At 36.7% G+C, this 17125-nt stretch overlaps 1 protein-coding gene across 1 annotated transcript in view; it reads left to right on the top strand.

Annotated features, from left to right (window-relative positions):
- STAG1 (stromal antigen 1) overlaps positions 1–17125 on the top strand; it is a 403080-nt gene that overhangs the window by 105298 nt on the left and 280657 nt on the right. The window contains exon 2 of the mRNA XM_019437287.2: positions 9066–9176. Coding sequence (XP_019292832.1) covers positions 9148–9176 — 29 coding nt within the window. The 5' untranslated portion in view covers positions 9066–9147. The remainder of the gene's footprint in view (positions 1–9065; positions 9177–17125) is intronic.

A 17125-nucleotide genomic window follows, 5' to 3' on the forward strand; every position in this document is an offset into this window, starting at 1 on the left:
GCACTCTGCAGTTTTAATTTACTAGTATTTTGTTTTTGGTTCTTTGAGATTTTCTGTATATAAAATATTATGGCATCTTTGAATGGAGATAATTTAATTCTGTTTCTGTTTGGATTCAGTTATGTCTCTTTCTTGCCTAATTGTCTCTAGTCTCTTTTTTGCTAGGACATATAGTGGTACATTTTTAAAGCTTTGGTGAAAATGGACATTACTGTTTTCTTCCTGATTTTAGGGGGAAAGCTTTTATTTTAGTCTTTCACCTTTGAATATGAAGCCACCTATATATTTTTCTTTAAAAAAATTTTTTTTTAATGTTTTTATTTATTTTTGAAAGAGAGAGAGAGCATGAGTGGGGGAGGAGCAGAGAGAGAGGGAGACACAGAATCCAAAGCAGGCTCCAGGTTCTGAGCTGCCAGCACAGAGCTTGATGCGGGGCTCGAACTCACAAATTCTGAGATCATGACCTGAGCGGAAGTCAGACGCTCAACCGACTCAGCCACCCAGGCACCCCCCTATATATTTTTCATAAGTGCCCTTTATCATATTAAGAAAGTTCCCTTTTTAGTTTTTTAAATACTTTTATCATGGAAGAGTGTTTTAGCTTTTTGGTTTCCCTTGGGATTTTGCCAGATACTTTCTGTCATAATTTGAGATGATCATATAGTTCATTTTTCTTTCTTTCTATTGATGTGTTAAATCCACCGATTTTTCTAAGTTGAACCACTCTTGCATTCCTGGAATAAATCACACTTGCCCATGATATATTTTACATTTAATTTGTAGTTGTATTCTGTTTGCTTGTCTCCCCACCCCCACCCTGCCCCAGAATTTTTACATCAGTATAATGTGTTCAGATTTTCTATTTTTTGTTGAGCCAGTTTTGGCAGTTTGTGTGTTTCTAGGAATTTGTCCATTTAATAATAGGTTGTGTAATTTGTTGGCATAAAACTGTCCATTCTAGTAATTTGTTTTTTATTTCTATAAGGTTGATAGCAATATTCCTACCTTCATTTGTGATTATAGTTATTTACATCTTGTCTTTGGTATTTAAAGTCTTTCAGATTTGTTGATCATTTCAAAGAACCAGTTTTATCTCATTAATTATATCTTATTTTTCTAGTCTCCATTTTGTTTATTTGTTTTAATTTTTATTATTTCTTTTTCTAGCCTTTAGGTTTAGCTTGCTCTTCTTTTCCTCATTTCTTCAACTGAGTTAGGTTACTGAATTGAAATTTTTTTTAAAAATGCACATGTATACATCTAATATTTCCCTCAGAGCACTGCTTTTGCATCTCCTATTTTGACATTGAGACTTTCTGTGGCCTAATTAGCTCTCCTGGAGAATGTTTATTTGTACTTGAGAAGAGTATGTATTCTCTTTTGGGGTTGAGTGTTATATATATATTTGTTAGGTCTGGTGGGTTAATGGTGCTGTTCAAGTTCTCTGTTTCCTCATTGATCTAATTCTGTGTTTTATTAAAAGTAGTGTATTGAAATCACCATTATTATAGTACTATTTCTCCCTTCAGTTCTGTGTTTCTTATATTTTGGAACTGTGCTGTTTGGTGTAAATGTATGTTCGTGATTGTAATATCTTTCTGATGAATTCTGCCCATTTATGTTGTTCTTTGTCTCATAAAAAGTTTGGACTTAAAATTTATTTTGTCTCATATTGGCACAACCACTCCAGCTTTTCTTTTGTTTAGTCTTTGAATAGAACATTAAAAAAAACTTTGTTTTAATATTTATTTTTAAGAGCCTGAGACAGAGCACCAGCTGAGAAGGGGCAGAGAGAGACAGGGAGACACAGAATCTGAAGCAGGCTCCAGGCTCTGAGCAGTCAGCACAGGGCCCGAGGCGGGGCTCTAACCCACAAACTATGAGATCATGACCTGAGCCCAAATCAGATGCTTAACCAACTGAGCCACCCAGGCGCCCCTAGAATATATATTTTTTGCATGTTCTTATTTTCAATTTCTTTGTGTATCCAAGTCGAAAATGAATCTGTTGTAGACAGCATGTAATTAGATCAATTTTTAAAAATCCATATTATGCTGTTCTGTCTCTTAATGCTGATGAGTTTGATATGTTAACCTTAAAAGTAAAACTGTCAGTTATTTTACCAGCAAAAGTTAGAGGTTTATTTGGGAATAACAGAGAATTGCAATCTGAGACAAGAAGTTATGGCAAAACTATACGGAAGTTGAGAAAACAAAGGAAAGGAGTTGGAGATAGTGGGAGGGCTGTTAAAAACTCCATTGGTGTAAACTCAGAGTTCTAAGTATAATGGCTTCTTATTGGCTGAGTTGTGAATGTCTCTGATTGGCTAGTCTGTTGCAGGTGGAGGAAGAAACTTTCCATTCTCCTGCTAAGATAGTAAAGTAGTAATGCAATGTCCATCTCTTCTTGCTGGATCTGCAATTAATGTTGGATACTGGTTGTGAGAGTGTTCTTTTTTGCTGGGCTCCCAAAACCATTCTAAATGATATTTCCTTTTTAAAAACTTTTTAAATGTTTATTTTTGACAAAGAGCACAAGTTGGGGAGGGGCAGAACGGTAGGGGGACAGAGGATCTGAAGCCAGCTCTATGCGGACAGCAGAGACCTCGATTTGGGACTTGAACTCAGGAACTGTGAGATAATCACCTGAGCGGAAGTCGGACCATTAACCGACTGAGCCACCCAGGTGCCCCTCCAGTGTTGTTTCCTTTTATTAATTTCACAAATATATTTAAAGTGATCACTGGTAAGAAAGGATTTTTGCTGTTTTACTGTTTGTATTCTATGTCTTACATCTTCTTTGTTGCTCAGTTTATCCAAAACTGCTGTCTTTTGTGTTCGATCTTTTCCTAGTATACCATTTTCATTTTCTCTATATTTTAAAATTATTTTTTTAGTAATTATCCTGGTAATCATAATTAACATTCCAAATTTATACACCAGTAGTTTGAATTGAAAGTAGCTTAGCTTTAATAGCTTGTAAATTTCTGATACTATCTCTATCCCTTTTCCTTATGTTATTGTTATAAATTATATCTTAAAATTTTTTTGAATTCACATATCATTAACATACTGTGTATATTAGTTTCAAGTGTACGATATAGTAATTCAGTATTCTCTACATTTTCAGTGCTCATCGTGATAAGGATACATTTAATCCCCTTCACCTATTTTATCCACCCCAACTCACCTTCCCTTTGGTAACCATTACTTCTCTAGTTTAGAGTGTACATTTTTGGTTTGTTGCTTTTTTTTCTTTGCTTGTTTGTTTTGTTTCTTAAATTTCCACATATGAGTGGAATCATACGGTATTTGTCTTTCTCTGAGTGACTTATGTCACTTAGCATTATACTCTCTAGGTCTATTCATGTTGTAGCAAATGGCAAGATTTCATTCCTTTTTATGACTCAATACTTGATTATGCATATCACCTATACTTCATGCATTTATTTACTGGTAGATACTTGGGCTACTTCCATAATTCAGCTATTGTAAATAATGCCACAATAAATGTAGAAGTGCACATATCCTTTTGAAATAGTATTCCCATATTCTTTGGATACATATGCATTAGTGGAATTTCTGGATCATATGGTAGTTTCATTTTTTATTTTTTGTGGAACCTCCATACTGTTTTCTATAGCAGCTGCACCAGTTTGCATTCCCACCAACAGTGTATGAGGGTTTCTTTTTCTCTACATCTTCATCAACACTTGTTTCTTTGTGTTTTTGAGTTTAACCATTTTAGGAGGTATGAAGTGATATCTCATTGTGGTTTTGAAATGCATTTCTCTGACAATGAGTGATGTTGAGCCATCATTTCATGTGTCTTTTGGCCCTCCTCATGTCTTCTTTGGAGAAATGTTTGTTCATCTATTCTGTCCATTTTTAATTGGATTATTTGGGACTTGGGGTGTTGAGTTGTCTAAGTTCTTTATATATCTTGGGTGCTAACCCTTTAACAGATATGTCACTTGAAAATATCCTCTCACATTCAATAAGAGGTCTTTTAGTCTGTCACTGTGCAGAAGCTTTTTATTTCGATATAGTCCCAATAAGTTTATTTTTGCTTTTATTTCCCTTGCCTCAGGTGACATATCTAGGAAAATGTTGTTACAGCTGGTATCAGAGAAATTACTGCCTATCTTTCTCTTCTAGGATATTTTTAAATTTCAGGCCTCACATTTGGGTCCTTAATCTTTGAATTTATTTTTGTGTATGGTATAAGAAAGTGGTCAAGTTTCATTCTTTTGCATGTAGCTGTCCAGTTTTCCCAAAAGTATAAATGATATCTTTATACATGTGTGTCCAACAGCATAGTAGTTATATAGTTATTGTCTTAAAAGTTTGTCTTTTAAATCCTACAGGAAACAAAAATATAAGTTACAGGCAAAAAATATTTTCTTCTGTAAATATTATTTTTCTGCATTTACTTCTGTAGTTACTTTTGCCAGTATTCTTTAATCTTTGTATGGCTTCAAGTTATTGTCGGTTTATTGTCTGTTAAGGACTTCTTTACCATTTCTTGTATGGTAGGTGAGTTCTAGCAACAAGTCTCCTCCATTTTTGTTTTTCTAGGAATGTCTTAAGTTTTTCCATTTTTGTGTGATAGTTTGTTGGATATAGAATTTTTGTTTGCGGGGCATCTGGGTGGCGCAGTTGGTTGAGCATCTGACTTTGGCTCATGTCACAATCTCGTGGTTTGTAAGTTCGAGCTCCACATCGGGCTTGCTGCTGTCAGTAAAGAGCCTACTTTGGATCCTCTGTCCCCCTCTCTGTGCCCCTCATCAGCTGCTACTCCCTCAAAAATAAATAAACATTAAAACAAATTTTTTTTGTATGGCAGTTTTTTCCCGACAATTTAGATATGCCATCCTACTGCCTTCTACCTTGCATAGTTTTTGATGAGAAGTTGGCTGTTATTCTTAATGAGGATTAGTTAGTTGTATGTTATGGGTCATTTCTGTTTTACTTCTTTCAGTGTTTTCTCATTGTCTTTGGCTTTCATTATTTGACTGTAATTTGTATCTGTGAATCTCTTTTGAGTTTGTCCTATCTAGAGTTGTTTGACCTTCTTGAATTTGTAGATTTCTGTTTGTATAAAAATTGGAAAGTTTTTCATCAGCACGTTTTCAGATAGTCTATATTCTTCTGATAGTTTGTCCTCTGAAAGTCTAAGCCTAAGTTTTGTTTTACTCAAAGATGATTTCTGTCAACCTCTTTTCCTATTAATGGGCCGTATTTTTTTTCTTTGTATGCCTTGTGATTGTTGATGTTAAAAACTGGACATTTTCAGGGTGCCTGGGTGGCGCAGTTGGTTAAGTATCTGACTCTTGACCTCAGCTCAGGTCATGATCTCGCGTGTTCATGACTTTGAGCCCCGTGTCAGGCTGTGCACTGATGGTGCGGAGCCTGCTTGGGATTCTGTGTCTCCTTCTCTTTGCCCCTTCCCTGCTTGTGCATGGTCTTTCTTTCTCTCAAAAAAAATTTTTTTTTCAGTATCGTAATATGATAACTCTAGACACTAGATTCTCTCCTTTTCCCTGAGGTTTATTGCCTCTTGAGGGCTACAGCCGTGTGTTTAGTGACTTTTCTAAAGTATTGTTTTCAATTACTGTACTCATTGTCATGTATGGTTAATGAAATTTTATAATATCCGTAGGCAGCAGTTAACTTATAGATATTTTGAGCCAATGGGAATCAAAAGGAAGAAAAGCAATCTTTTGGTCTTGGCTATTTATCTGTAGCTGAGGTATTCCTTCAAAGGTTAGCCAGGTTGCTTACTGCTCTGCCTTAGTCTTTACTTTGTGCTTACACAGAACCCAAAGATTAGCTAGAGTTGCAAGCCTGTGTCCTCTCATGTCTTCTGCAAATACGCTTCTGGCCCTGGGCATGTATGTAGCACTTTGGGTTTCTTGGTATATGTGATTAACTCTTTAAAGCCCTTGATCCCCAGAATATCTTCTTCCTTAGCCTCCTTATTCTGAAGCTTTTCAGATTGTCTGCTCTTTGTCACATCCACTGTCTCTTGCCTCACCTGTTTGTAGTGTATGATTTCAGCTTCCTTGGAAAGATGATAGTCCAGAATCCCTTCAAAACACACAACCACAGTTTTTGAGAACAAGATCCATGTTCTTATTTTTGCTACCAGAAAGATGCACCAGGAAGTTGGTCTGTCATCCCTATGGATACTGTTGATTGTGGGGGAGGGGAGTTGGTAGAAAAACAAAATTATACAGTGCTTTCTTTAAAAAAAAAAAAAAAACGATTTTGAGAGAGAAAGCACACATGCATGAATGCTCAAGCAGGGGAGGGGCATAGAAAGAGGGAGAGAGAGAGAATTCCAAGCAGGCTTTCTGCTGTTAGCACAGATCCCGATACAGGGCTTGGTCTAACGAACCATGAGATATGATCTGAGCTGATATCAAGAGTCAGACGCTTAGCTGACTGAGCCACTCAGATGCCTGCACAATGCTTTTCCTTACCACATTTTAGCAGGCTCTTTGTTAGGTACTCTTTTCTCTGTTATAATTTGTTTTAAATTTCAGATGTCTGTAAAATTTGATTTTGCCAGTTTCACAAACCTAAGACTTGCTTTACTGGAAGGGCTGGTTCATGGAGCTTTCTACTCCTTCATTTTCCATGAGATCAGTCTGTCCTTTCGATTTGCAAAGACTATCACCGAGTATATAAATCAAATGTTTATTTTTTTCTCTCAGCACTTCAAAGATGTCCTTCCACTGACTTTCAGCTTATATAGTTTTCAACAAAAAGTCTGATAAAATTCTTATCTTTGTGTTTCAGTGTGTGAGAAAACCTATTTCTTTGCTTCCTTTTTTCCTAAAGTTTATTTTTATTAGAGAGAGAGATAGGGAGTATGCAGGGGAGGGGCAGAGAGAGAGGGAGAAAGAATCTCAAGCAGGCTCTGCTCTGTAAGTGCAGAGCCTGACATGAGGCTTGAACTCACAAATTGTGAGATCATGACCTGAGCTGAAGTTGAGTCAGATGCTTAACTGAGTAAATCACCCAGGTGTCCCTTTAACTTCCTTTTTGTTTCCTTAACCTTTGGTTTTTAGCAGTATATATATTTTATAGTATTTATTCTAATTGGGAATTCCCTGATCCTGTATTTGTGTTTCAGTATCTTACATTATTTTGAGAAAGTTCTCTTCTATTATTTCTTTTACCCTGTACTTTCTTTTTTCTTTCTCTTGGAGTTCCAGTTTTATATACTTATGTGATTCCTTTGATACTGTGTCATGGTCTGTCTTGAATGCTCTGTTTTCTCCCACTTTCCCTGCCCTTTTTTTTCCCCCCTTAATAGACTTTATTTTTTAGAGAAGTTTTATGTTAACAGCAGAATTGAACAGATGGTAGAGAGATTTCTCTTATACCCTAGTTCTCACATGCATCAAGCCTCTCTGACTTTCAGGTTTTCATACCAGACTGGTACATCTGTTACAATCAATGAACCTACACTGACGTGTCATTATCATCCAAAGTTCATAGCTTACATTAGGTACACTTTGGGTGTTATATATTCTATGGGTTTTGATAAACGTATAAAAATTACATGCAGCCACCTTAATGGTGTCATACAAAATAGTTTCACTGCCGTAGAAGTCCTTTGTATCTGCCTATTTATTCCCTATGTACTTTTTACTTCTGGCAACCACTCATCATTTTATCATTTCCACAGTTTTGTCTTTTCCAGAATGCCATGTTGTTGGAATTATGCAGTATGTAAATCTTTCATATTGGCTTCTTTCATTTAGTAATAAGCATTTGAACGTTCTCCATGTCTTTTCAAGGCTTGCTAGCTCATTTCTTTTTAGTGCCAAATAATATTCCATTTTCTAACTGTACCACAGTTTGTTTATCCATTCACCTCCTGATGAACATCTTGGTTGCTTCCATGTTTGGACAACTTTAAATAAAGCTGCTATAAATATCTTTGTGTAAGCTTTTGTGTGGACATGAGTTTTTAATTTATTTGATAAATATCAATGACTGTGTTTGATAGTACTGATTGATTATAGTCTAAATATTCTAGCATATTCATTTCACTTTAAAATAATTTTATTTTACAAAGGATTTAAATATATTTTTTCCCTAAGAGGAAATACGGATAACCAGTGGGTACATGAAAAGGTGCTGAATATCACTAATCATCAGAGTAATGCAAATCAAAACTACAATGAAATATCACCTCACAGCTGTTAGGATATCTCTTATCAAAAAGACAGGAGGTTAATAGTGGTGAGGTGGAGGAAAGGGAACCTTTTATACTGCTAATGAGAATGTAAACTAACACAGTTTCTATGGGAAACAGTGTGGAGGTTCTGTGAATAATTAAAACTACCATATGATCTAACAGTCTTACTTCTGAGTGTATTTCTAAAGGAAATGGAATTATTATCCTGACGTATCTGTACTCAAATGTTCATAGCAACATTACAGTAGCCACTGTATGGAAAACCTGTTTGTTGATGAATGAATAAAGAAAACCTGGTACATTATTTGTGTATAGGAACAGTATTCAGTCTTAAAGGAAATCCTGTCATTTGTGACAACATGGATGGACTTGGAGGCATTATGCTAAGTGAAAGAAGTGAGAGAAAGACAAATGTCACATGGCGTCACGTATACAAGTTGATTTCATAGAAACAGAGAGTAGAAATGTCATTGCCAGGGGTTAGGGGGTGGGGGAAATAGTAAGAGGTTGGTGAAGGGGTACAGCTTTCAGTTATAGATGAATATGGTCTGAAGTCTAATGTGTAACATTACCTTGTGTAATATGGTAATATATAGTTGATAACGCTGAAGTGTATAATCAAAATTTGCTAAGAGAGTAGAATTTAAATGTTTTTACACATAAAAGGTCAGTATGTGAGGTGATAGATATGTTGATTAACTTGATGGGGGGGGGGTAGAAGACCTTCACAATGTGTACGTATATCAAATCATCACATGTGGTTTAAATATCATACAATTTTATTTGTCAATTATACCTCAATAAAATTGGAAATAAAATAATTGTCTTATTTTTTTTTTTTTAATTAACAGGATTGACTTTGAAGTTATTTAAAAAGTTTGAGTTGTACAGCACTTGATTCTTTTGCTACATTGTGGAAAGACCTCTTCAGCAATGATTACTTCAGAGTTACCAGTATTACAGTAAGTATTATACTTTTCCTCTATTTAAAAAAAATACATGACACTTTTGTACATGAAATACTTCTGTAATCACATCAAATAGGTTCTCTCATAGTTGAGCAATATGTCTGAAGTCAAACAGCAGTTAGACTGTACAATTACCATATCCATGCAGGGCTCTTACTATTGTTATAGGAGTATTTTTGTGGTATTGAGCAAAGAAGAGGTTACTCTTCTTCTCAGGGGTCAGCACAATATGATCCATGGACCAAATCTGGCATGCTGCCTATTTTTATAAATAAAGTGTTACTGGTACAGAACCATGCTCATTCCTTTACACATTGTTTGACAGCTTTAGTGCTACAAGTTGTGATAGAGAATGAATTGCCTGCAAAGTGTAAATATTTTGTTGGACCATTTATAATAGTTTATAAACTCCTATCCTATATCCTACTGTTTCTCCAACACATACCCTCCCACCTCTCCCCACCTTATTTTCCCTGAGATTCAGATCATTGGACCATTCTGACTGCCAGAAGTAATATTAAGGATATACCAAGTTGGCATTTCTGATGGCATCTCATTAGATTTGTTGGAGTTGTAGGACAGATCTAGAATTGGGTCTTATTTTGTTTTCTTTGGGAAATATGTTCAATGTAGTAGCAGATACTTTTCCTTTTAGAGATTTCATCAAGATACAAATTAGGAGTCTGCATACTGTGATCCTGTATGAGAACAGTGGTTTAGATACAATGAAAGTGATCAACAGTTTGTTTATTTATAATTTTTAATGCCCCTGTTCATTTATATACCTCTTTCCCCAAGAGATTGTAGGCACCTTTTAATTGGTTTCCTGGCCTTGTGTTTTTCCTCCAGGTATCTAAGACAAAAAAGGCTGTCTAGATTTCTTTACTGCTTGGAAAGCCATCAATACCTATCCTCCTTCTTTCTGCCAAATATAGGAGATTAAATTTAAGCCCTTTCTAATTACTTAACTCCTGTGTCTTTATTACTCCCTAACTTAAATGTATTACCAAGTTTGGAGGTCCTCACATAGTATTTTCTTTCTTCTTTAAAATCTTTGTCCTGCCTGCAGTGCGTACTCACCTGTGCTCTTACCTGGCCAATCCACTAATCCTGTAAGTCTTAGCTGATGTATTATGCCACCAGAAAAGCTTTTTTTCCCCCTCAAAGTTGGGGTAGGTTTCCTTTTGTGCTCCTGTAATGTTCTTTGCTTTTTCTTCCAGCACCATACTTAACCTAATGTTTTATAACTCTTGTTGTTTCTGCCTGAACTGCACCTTTTCATCTTGTTAATTTTTTTTTTTTTTTTTTTTTGAGAGAGAGAGAGAGAGAGAGAGAGAGAGAGAGAGAGAGAGAGAGTGGGGAAGGGGCAGAGCGAGAGGGAGAAAGAGAATCCTAGGCAGGTTTCATGCCTAGCACAGAGCCCAGTGTGGAGCTTAATCTCAAGACCATGAGATCATGACCTGAGCCAGAATCAAGAGTCAAACACTTAAATGACTGAGCCACCCACGTGCCCCCACTTTTTTATCTCATACTATTGTATATTAGGCAGGCCCTTAGTAAGTATCTCTGATTAAATATGGCACAGAGATTGTATTTCAATAACTGTTGTATTTAAAGAGAAATTGTATTGATACAGTGGTATTTAACATTGTTTTTTGTGTGTAACTGATTTTTTTTCATAGAAATGAAAACCTGTATTATGATTATGGGTAGTGGATAGTGGTGATCTGTGAGGTGGGTGAAAGAACTTTGCTTTCAGTCCGTCAGTGGGAGATAGTACTCTTGGTCGAGTTGAGATCTGAGAAACATTTATTGAGGCCATAAAGTTTTCTGAGGATTTTGACATATTTTAGCAACATACATGATCTTGTTTAATCCATCCAGCCAGCAGTGTCATGTTTGCTTTGTAAGTGAAAGGAAATATGTCTCTTAGTATTTGTAAACTTGAGTTTCTATCATTTGTAAAGTGAAGACAGTTTACTAGAAACTGATCTCTACAGTCTCCTCAAAAACAAACAAAAATATTTTGATCCGGCAATTCTTAATGTTTATTTCAAGAATGATTTTTCTTTTCTTTTTTTTTTTTTTAATTTTTTTTTTTAATGTTTATTTTATTTTTGAGACAGAGAGAGACAGAGCATGAGCAGGGGAGGGGCAGAGAGAGAGGGAGACACAGAATCTGAAGCAGGCTCCAGGCTCTGAGCTGTCAACACAGAGCCCGATGCGGGGCTCGAACTCACTAACTGTGAGATCATGACCTGAGCCGAAGTCGGACGCTTAACCGACTGAGCCACCCAGGCGCCCCAAGAATGATTTTTCTGGGGCATCTAGGTGGCTCAGTCAGTTAAGCGTCTGACTCTTGACTTCAGCTTGGGTCATGATCTCACAGTTTGTGAGATTGAGCCCCCATATTGGGCTCCATACTCACAGCATGGAGCCTACTTGACATCCTCTCTCTCCCTCTCTGCCCCTCCCCTGCTCATGCTCTCTTTCTCTCTCTCAGAATAAATAACATTTAGAATGATTTTTAATGTAGACATGAGAAAGGTAATTCCAGTGAATGACCTTGTTATTTCTTGTTTCACTTAGCTATTATTATCACTGATAAATTTTTGACCTTAGTGCTATTTACTATTAAGCATTGTCAAATATTATCAGTTACCATATATTTTTATATTCTACTACATAATACAGTTCTTGGAAGTATGTTAAGTTCTGGAGGAGAAAGCATATAGTAGAGATTCAGTCCATACTGTCATGAAGCTTGTATAATAAATATATGTTAATGAAATAATCGCAGATATATAGAGCTGCTATTATGGGTGCTAGGAAGTTAAATTAGAGAATTTTGTGAGAATTTTACCACATGCCTTCATTTAGTGTTCTTTTCTCTGGAAAAGACAGTTGAGCTTAACTCTGAACTGAAGGAACACTGTGGGGGAAGAAGAAGGAATAATGGTGTTAATTCCAGACTGAAGGAATATGGCATGTACAGAGACCTTGAGTTAGGAGGAATCATGGTATATTTGATAAAGTGAAATAAAACTGTACTTTTTCTTTTTTCAGGGTTGGTGATAGAGAGTGGCATGAGATTAAGGCTTAGGAGCAGAGTGGGGCTGTATCGTACAGGGACTTGCTTAAATGATGGCAAGAATTTTGAGTTTTTCTTCTTAGGAGCAGTAGGAAGTCACTGTCGAATTTTAAGCATGGAAGAGATGCATGGGAGAGATTCAGAAAATCACCCTTCATGCAGTATAGTGATTATTTGGGAGGGGCAAGAATAGAAGCAAGGACACCTATTAGGAGGATATTGTAGTATGCAGGCCAGATATGTTGATAACTTGAACTGACGTGATTACAGTGCAAATAGAGGTAGACAGAATTTAGAGAGTTTTAGGGGATAAAAATTCATTCTTAGAAGATTTCATCTGATTTTTTATTTCTTTTAATTTATGTCTATAAATGCGAACATTAGAGATTGGCAGGGCTTTTGTAGGCTTTTATAGCAGTTAGTCAAAGTTTGAGTTTGCCTACCCTTGATCAAGTATTCTTTGTCTATCCTAGAGAGAAATTTGTTGCTGTGTAATAAGAGGTAGTGTACAAAGACAGTTGTTTTAGTTCTGTAATACTGTAAAGCTAGAGACAATCTAAGTGCTCATTGACAGGGAAGTAATTAAATAAATTTCACATATATTATGGGATACTATTCAGAAATTCTGTGTATTTGTATGAAGATTCCTGTTAATTAAAAAATTTAAGGGGCACCTGGGTGGCTCAGTCAGATGAGTGTTGGATTGCTGATTACGGCTCAGGTCATGATCCCAGAGTCTTGGGATTGAGCCCCGTGTCAGACTCCACAAAAATAGAGCCTGCTTAAGATTCTCTCTCTCTCGCTCTTACTGCCTCTCTCTTTCTCCCTGTGCCCTCTTCTCCACTGTGCATGCATGTTCTCTCTCAAATATAAAAAAAAAAAGAAAAAAATTAGGTCTTGATCTAAACCATCAGTAATGTTAGTCTGCACATTGAGATTCAGAGTTAGGGTGTGGTGATGTGAAACTCTTATATTCTCTCTATTGCTTGAAATTAAAAAATATGTATCATATATTCTAATAAACATGCATACACATGTGTATACTAATTGGAATGTAGTAGTTATTTGTTGGTAATAGTCATCACCTTTTAAACTGACTGTAGTTGTCAGAATTAGAAAATAAGTTGTACCTTACTCTTCTATGAGTAATGTGTAGTGCTCAAGGATAAATTATTTTCACTAATGAGTCACATATTCTGTGGTGTAACAAACCTGTTCCTGTAGTTGCTTAGTGATTGCAAGCATCAAAAGCACTAGTAGATTCTATCCACACAAGATAAATAGAAAACATAATATTTGCATTCTAGTATCCTGACATGGAGATAGAGAATTCAGGTTTACCTTGAGATCTAAGTGGACTGTGGTGCTTACTAGGTGTATGACTATGGACAAGATTATCATGTTTTCAGATCTTTCATTTATTTTTGTAATTGATACAGTTGTGTTTTCTTACAAGGTTTTTGTGCATGTTTATTCTAGATCATGTATAGAAACAAGCACACAGTACATATATGTAAACATAAACTATTTGGTGCATATTGAGGAAAAAGCAGTATGACTTATTGTTTTTTTTTTTTTTTAATTTATTTATTTTGAGAGAGAGAGAGAGAGAGCGCGCCAGAACCTGTGCACATGTGACTGGGGGAGGGACAGAGATAAAGGGACAGAGACAGAATCTCAAGCAGGATCTATGCTATCATCGCAGACCAATATGGGGCTCGATCCCATGAATCAGGACATTTTGACCTGAGCCTAAAGCAAGAGTTGGATGCTCAACTCATTGAACGACCCGAGTATCCCTGATTTATTACTCTTTAGTAGAGATGAGTAAGATCAGCTAGATCAGGAATCAACTACTGCTAATCATGCAGACACCTGCTTTTATGAATACTAAAGATTTTATCTTCAGAAAGAGAGAGCGTGAGCAGGGGAGAGGGGTGGTGGGGGTGGAGAGAGAGAGAGAGAAAGAGAAAGAGAATGAGAAAGAGAATGTATCTTAAGTAGGTTCCATTCTCAACACAGAGCCTGATGTAGGACTCAATCTCACAACCCTGGGATCATGACCTGAGCTGAAATCAAGAGTCGGATGCTTAACTGACTGAGTCACCCAGGTGCCCCTATTTATAATTTTATGTTTATTTTTAAAAAGTTTTTCAAAAACTTCCATTCCAGTATAATTAACATACATTGTTATATTAGTTTCAGGTGTAAAATATATTCACTGCTTTTGTGAATCCTTTGACTGATTTTTATAGACCTACTTATTTTTACTGCTTCCTACATTTCTTACTCTTGCTTACTCTTGCTTTAGGGTATTTCCTTTCCATTCAGAGAGTTTCTGGAAAACTCTTTAGTTCTCCTTTTATTTTGAATGATGGCCTTCCTGGATAGAATAATTCTTGGTTGCAGGTTTTTTTCTTTTGGCGTTCTTAATATATTTTGCCACTCCCTTCGGTCTTGCAAAGTTTCTACTGAAAAATCAGCAGATAACCTTATGGGGTTTTCCTTTTATGTAACTGTTTTCTTTTGCTGCTTTTATAATTTTCTCTTCATCACTAGTTTTTACCATTTTAATTACTAGGTGTCTTGGTATGCACTTCTTTGGGTTTGTTTTGTTGGAGGCTCTCTGTGCCTCTTGGATGCGGATTTCTGTTTCCTTCCCCAGATTCAGGAAATTTTCAGGTATTATTTCTTCAAATAAATGTTATGCCCCCTTTTTTCTCTCTTCTTTTTCTCAGATCCCTAATGCAAATGTTATTATGCTCAATGGTGTCACCAAGTTCAAGTCTCTTTTCATGTATTATTACTATTATTATTTTTTGTCCTGTTCAGCTTCATTCCTTTTCATTACTCTATCCTCCAGGTCACTGATCCGTTCTTCTCCTTCTTCTAGTCTATTTATTCCCTTAGTATATTCTTAATTCTAGTTATTGAGTTCTTCATTTCTGATTGGTTCTTTTTCATATTTTCTATCTCCTTGTTAAAGCTCTCTCTGAGGTCTGCTAGTCTTTTCTAAAGTCCAGTGAGTATCTTTATGACTAGTACTTTAAATTCTTTCTCAGGCATATTTTTTCTGTTTGTTTAGATCTCTTGCTGTGATTTTGTCTTTTTTTTTTTTTTTTTTTTTTTTTTTTTCATTTGAGACACATTCCTCTTTTCTCTCACCTTTTCTGATGGTTCATGTCTGTTTCTGTGTTTTAGGAAAGACAGCTACATCTCCTGTTGAAAGTAGTGGCCTTATGAAGAAGAGGTCCTGTAGTGCCGTACAGTGCCGTGTTCCCTGTTCACCTGAACCTTTCATTTCAGTGGTGTCTCGTTTGTGTGTTGTATTGCCTTACTTTTGTGGCTGAGCCGTATTTGCCTGCAGTTTGGTCATCTGTAGTGGCTCTCCTTGTCTTTTTATGTGCAGGTTTTGGTTTCTCTGTTATTAGTGGGCCTGTCTGGGGTGGCCTTGGGATTGAGTTGGGTCAGACTGGGCATTTGCCAGAGCTGTAGTGACAGCGAACTGCAGGGCACTCTACTTTTGCTGTTCCCTGAGAAGCTTTCATCAGTGGGCAAGGCCTGCAGTCAGACCAGCTGTCTACCCCCAGCTCACTGCCAGGGCCTGAGTCATACTGGTGTGGGTCATTTTCTTCCCCTTTGCCCAGGGCAGAGTCACTTTGAGGTGTTTCTGGTCCCTATTAGGGTTGCTTGCACACTGCTATGCTTGTGATACTGCTTTGGATAGACTCCTGTGGAGGCTGGGTTGGAGGGGGTGGGTCCACAAGAGATCTTAGACTTGAAGGTGCTGTTAGTAAGCTAGAAGGAGAGTGTGTTTGCACTGGTTATGCAAGTGTCTATGTATCTAGTCTGAGTGATGGTGAGGGAAATGGTGTCTGCCAGCAGTTTTGTTCTTGGAGAAATCTCCCAAAGATCCATACCTCTCCAGCAAATGCTTTGAGATTAGTAAACAAATCTCCCTCTCATACACCCAAGTCATTTTTCAACCTACTGTTTCTGTGCTATATCTCCACACGGCTGTTTGGTGCTTTTTTTTTTTTTTTTTTTTTAAAGGGTGGGGACCTAGTATCTTATTGCCCTCCAGCCTTCCCAGTGCCAGCCTGATGATTTTTAAAGTTCCGGGTATTAATCCCTGGTGATTGTAAGAATTTACAAAGTTGAGCCTCTCAGATTTTCAAAGCCAAACGTTATGTTGATTAGTCTTGCTAATGCAGGTCCCCTGTTCTGGGTGCCTCGTGTGCCTAGTGTGGTGTCCAATATCCTCTCTGTGTCTATAGCATCCCTTCCTTCCATGGACATTCCTGTGGGTCCATTTGGTTCCCAGTTAGTTCTTTGCCCTTCTTACCTTTTTGGATATGGCCTCTTCTCTACATTTACCTATAGAGAGTCTGTTTTGACAGTCTTCAGGTAGTTTTCTGGGTTATATATGCTGATGTGGGTATTATTTGCATGTATCTAGAGGCTGAGGTGAGCTCTTCCTACTCCTCCATCTTCCCCAGAAGTCTCAGTTCTTTTTTCTGTGCACAGTTTTAAATACCAGGTCATCTTTGAAGATTTGCAAGTAGGGAGGTATCACGATACAAGAATGTTACTGGCATTATGTGTAGAATGTCCTGGACGAGGGAGATAGAAATAGATAAGTTGAGATTAATTCAGGGAGTGGTGATTATGGTAATAATCATGGAAAGAATTTGGAGAATTATTATATGGAAGATAACATGATTGCCCTTGTTAGCTGATGGCACAAGAGGAAGATTGATATGATTCTAAGAATATAAGACAGGATAACAGTGACCATAATAAATTTGCATACAACTTAAAGTACACTCCTGCATTAATTAAATCAGTTAGT

The sequence above is a fragment of the Panthera pardus genome, unplaced genomic scaffold (genome assembly GCF_024362965.1).
Source record: "Panthera pardus isolate Hobbes unplaced genomic scaffold, ASM2436296v1 HiC_scaffold_16, whole genome shotgun sequence".
Taxonomy (NCBI): Eukaryota; Metazoa; Chordata; class Mammalia; order Carnivora; family Felidae; genus Panthera; species Panthera pardus.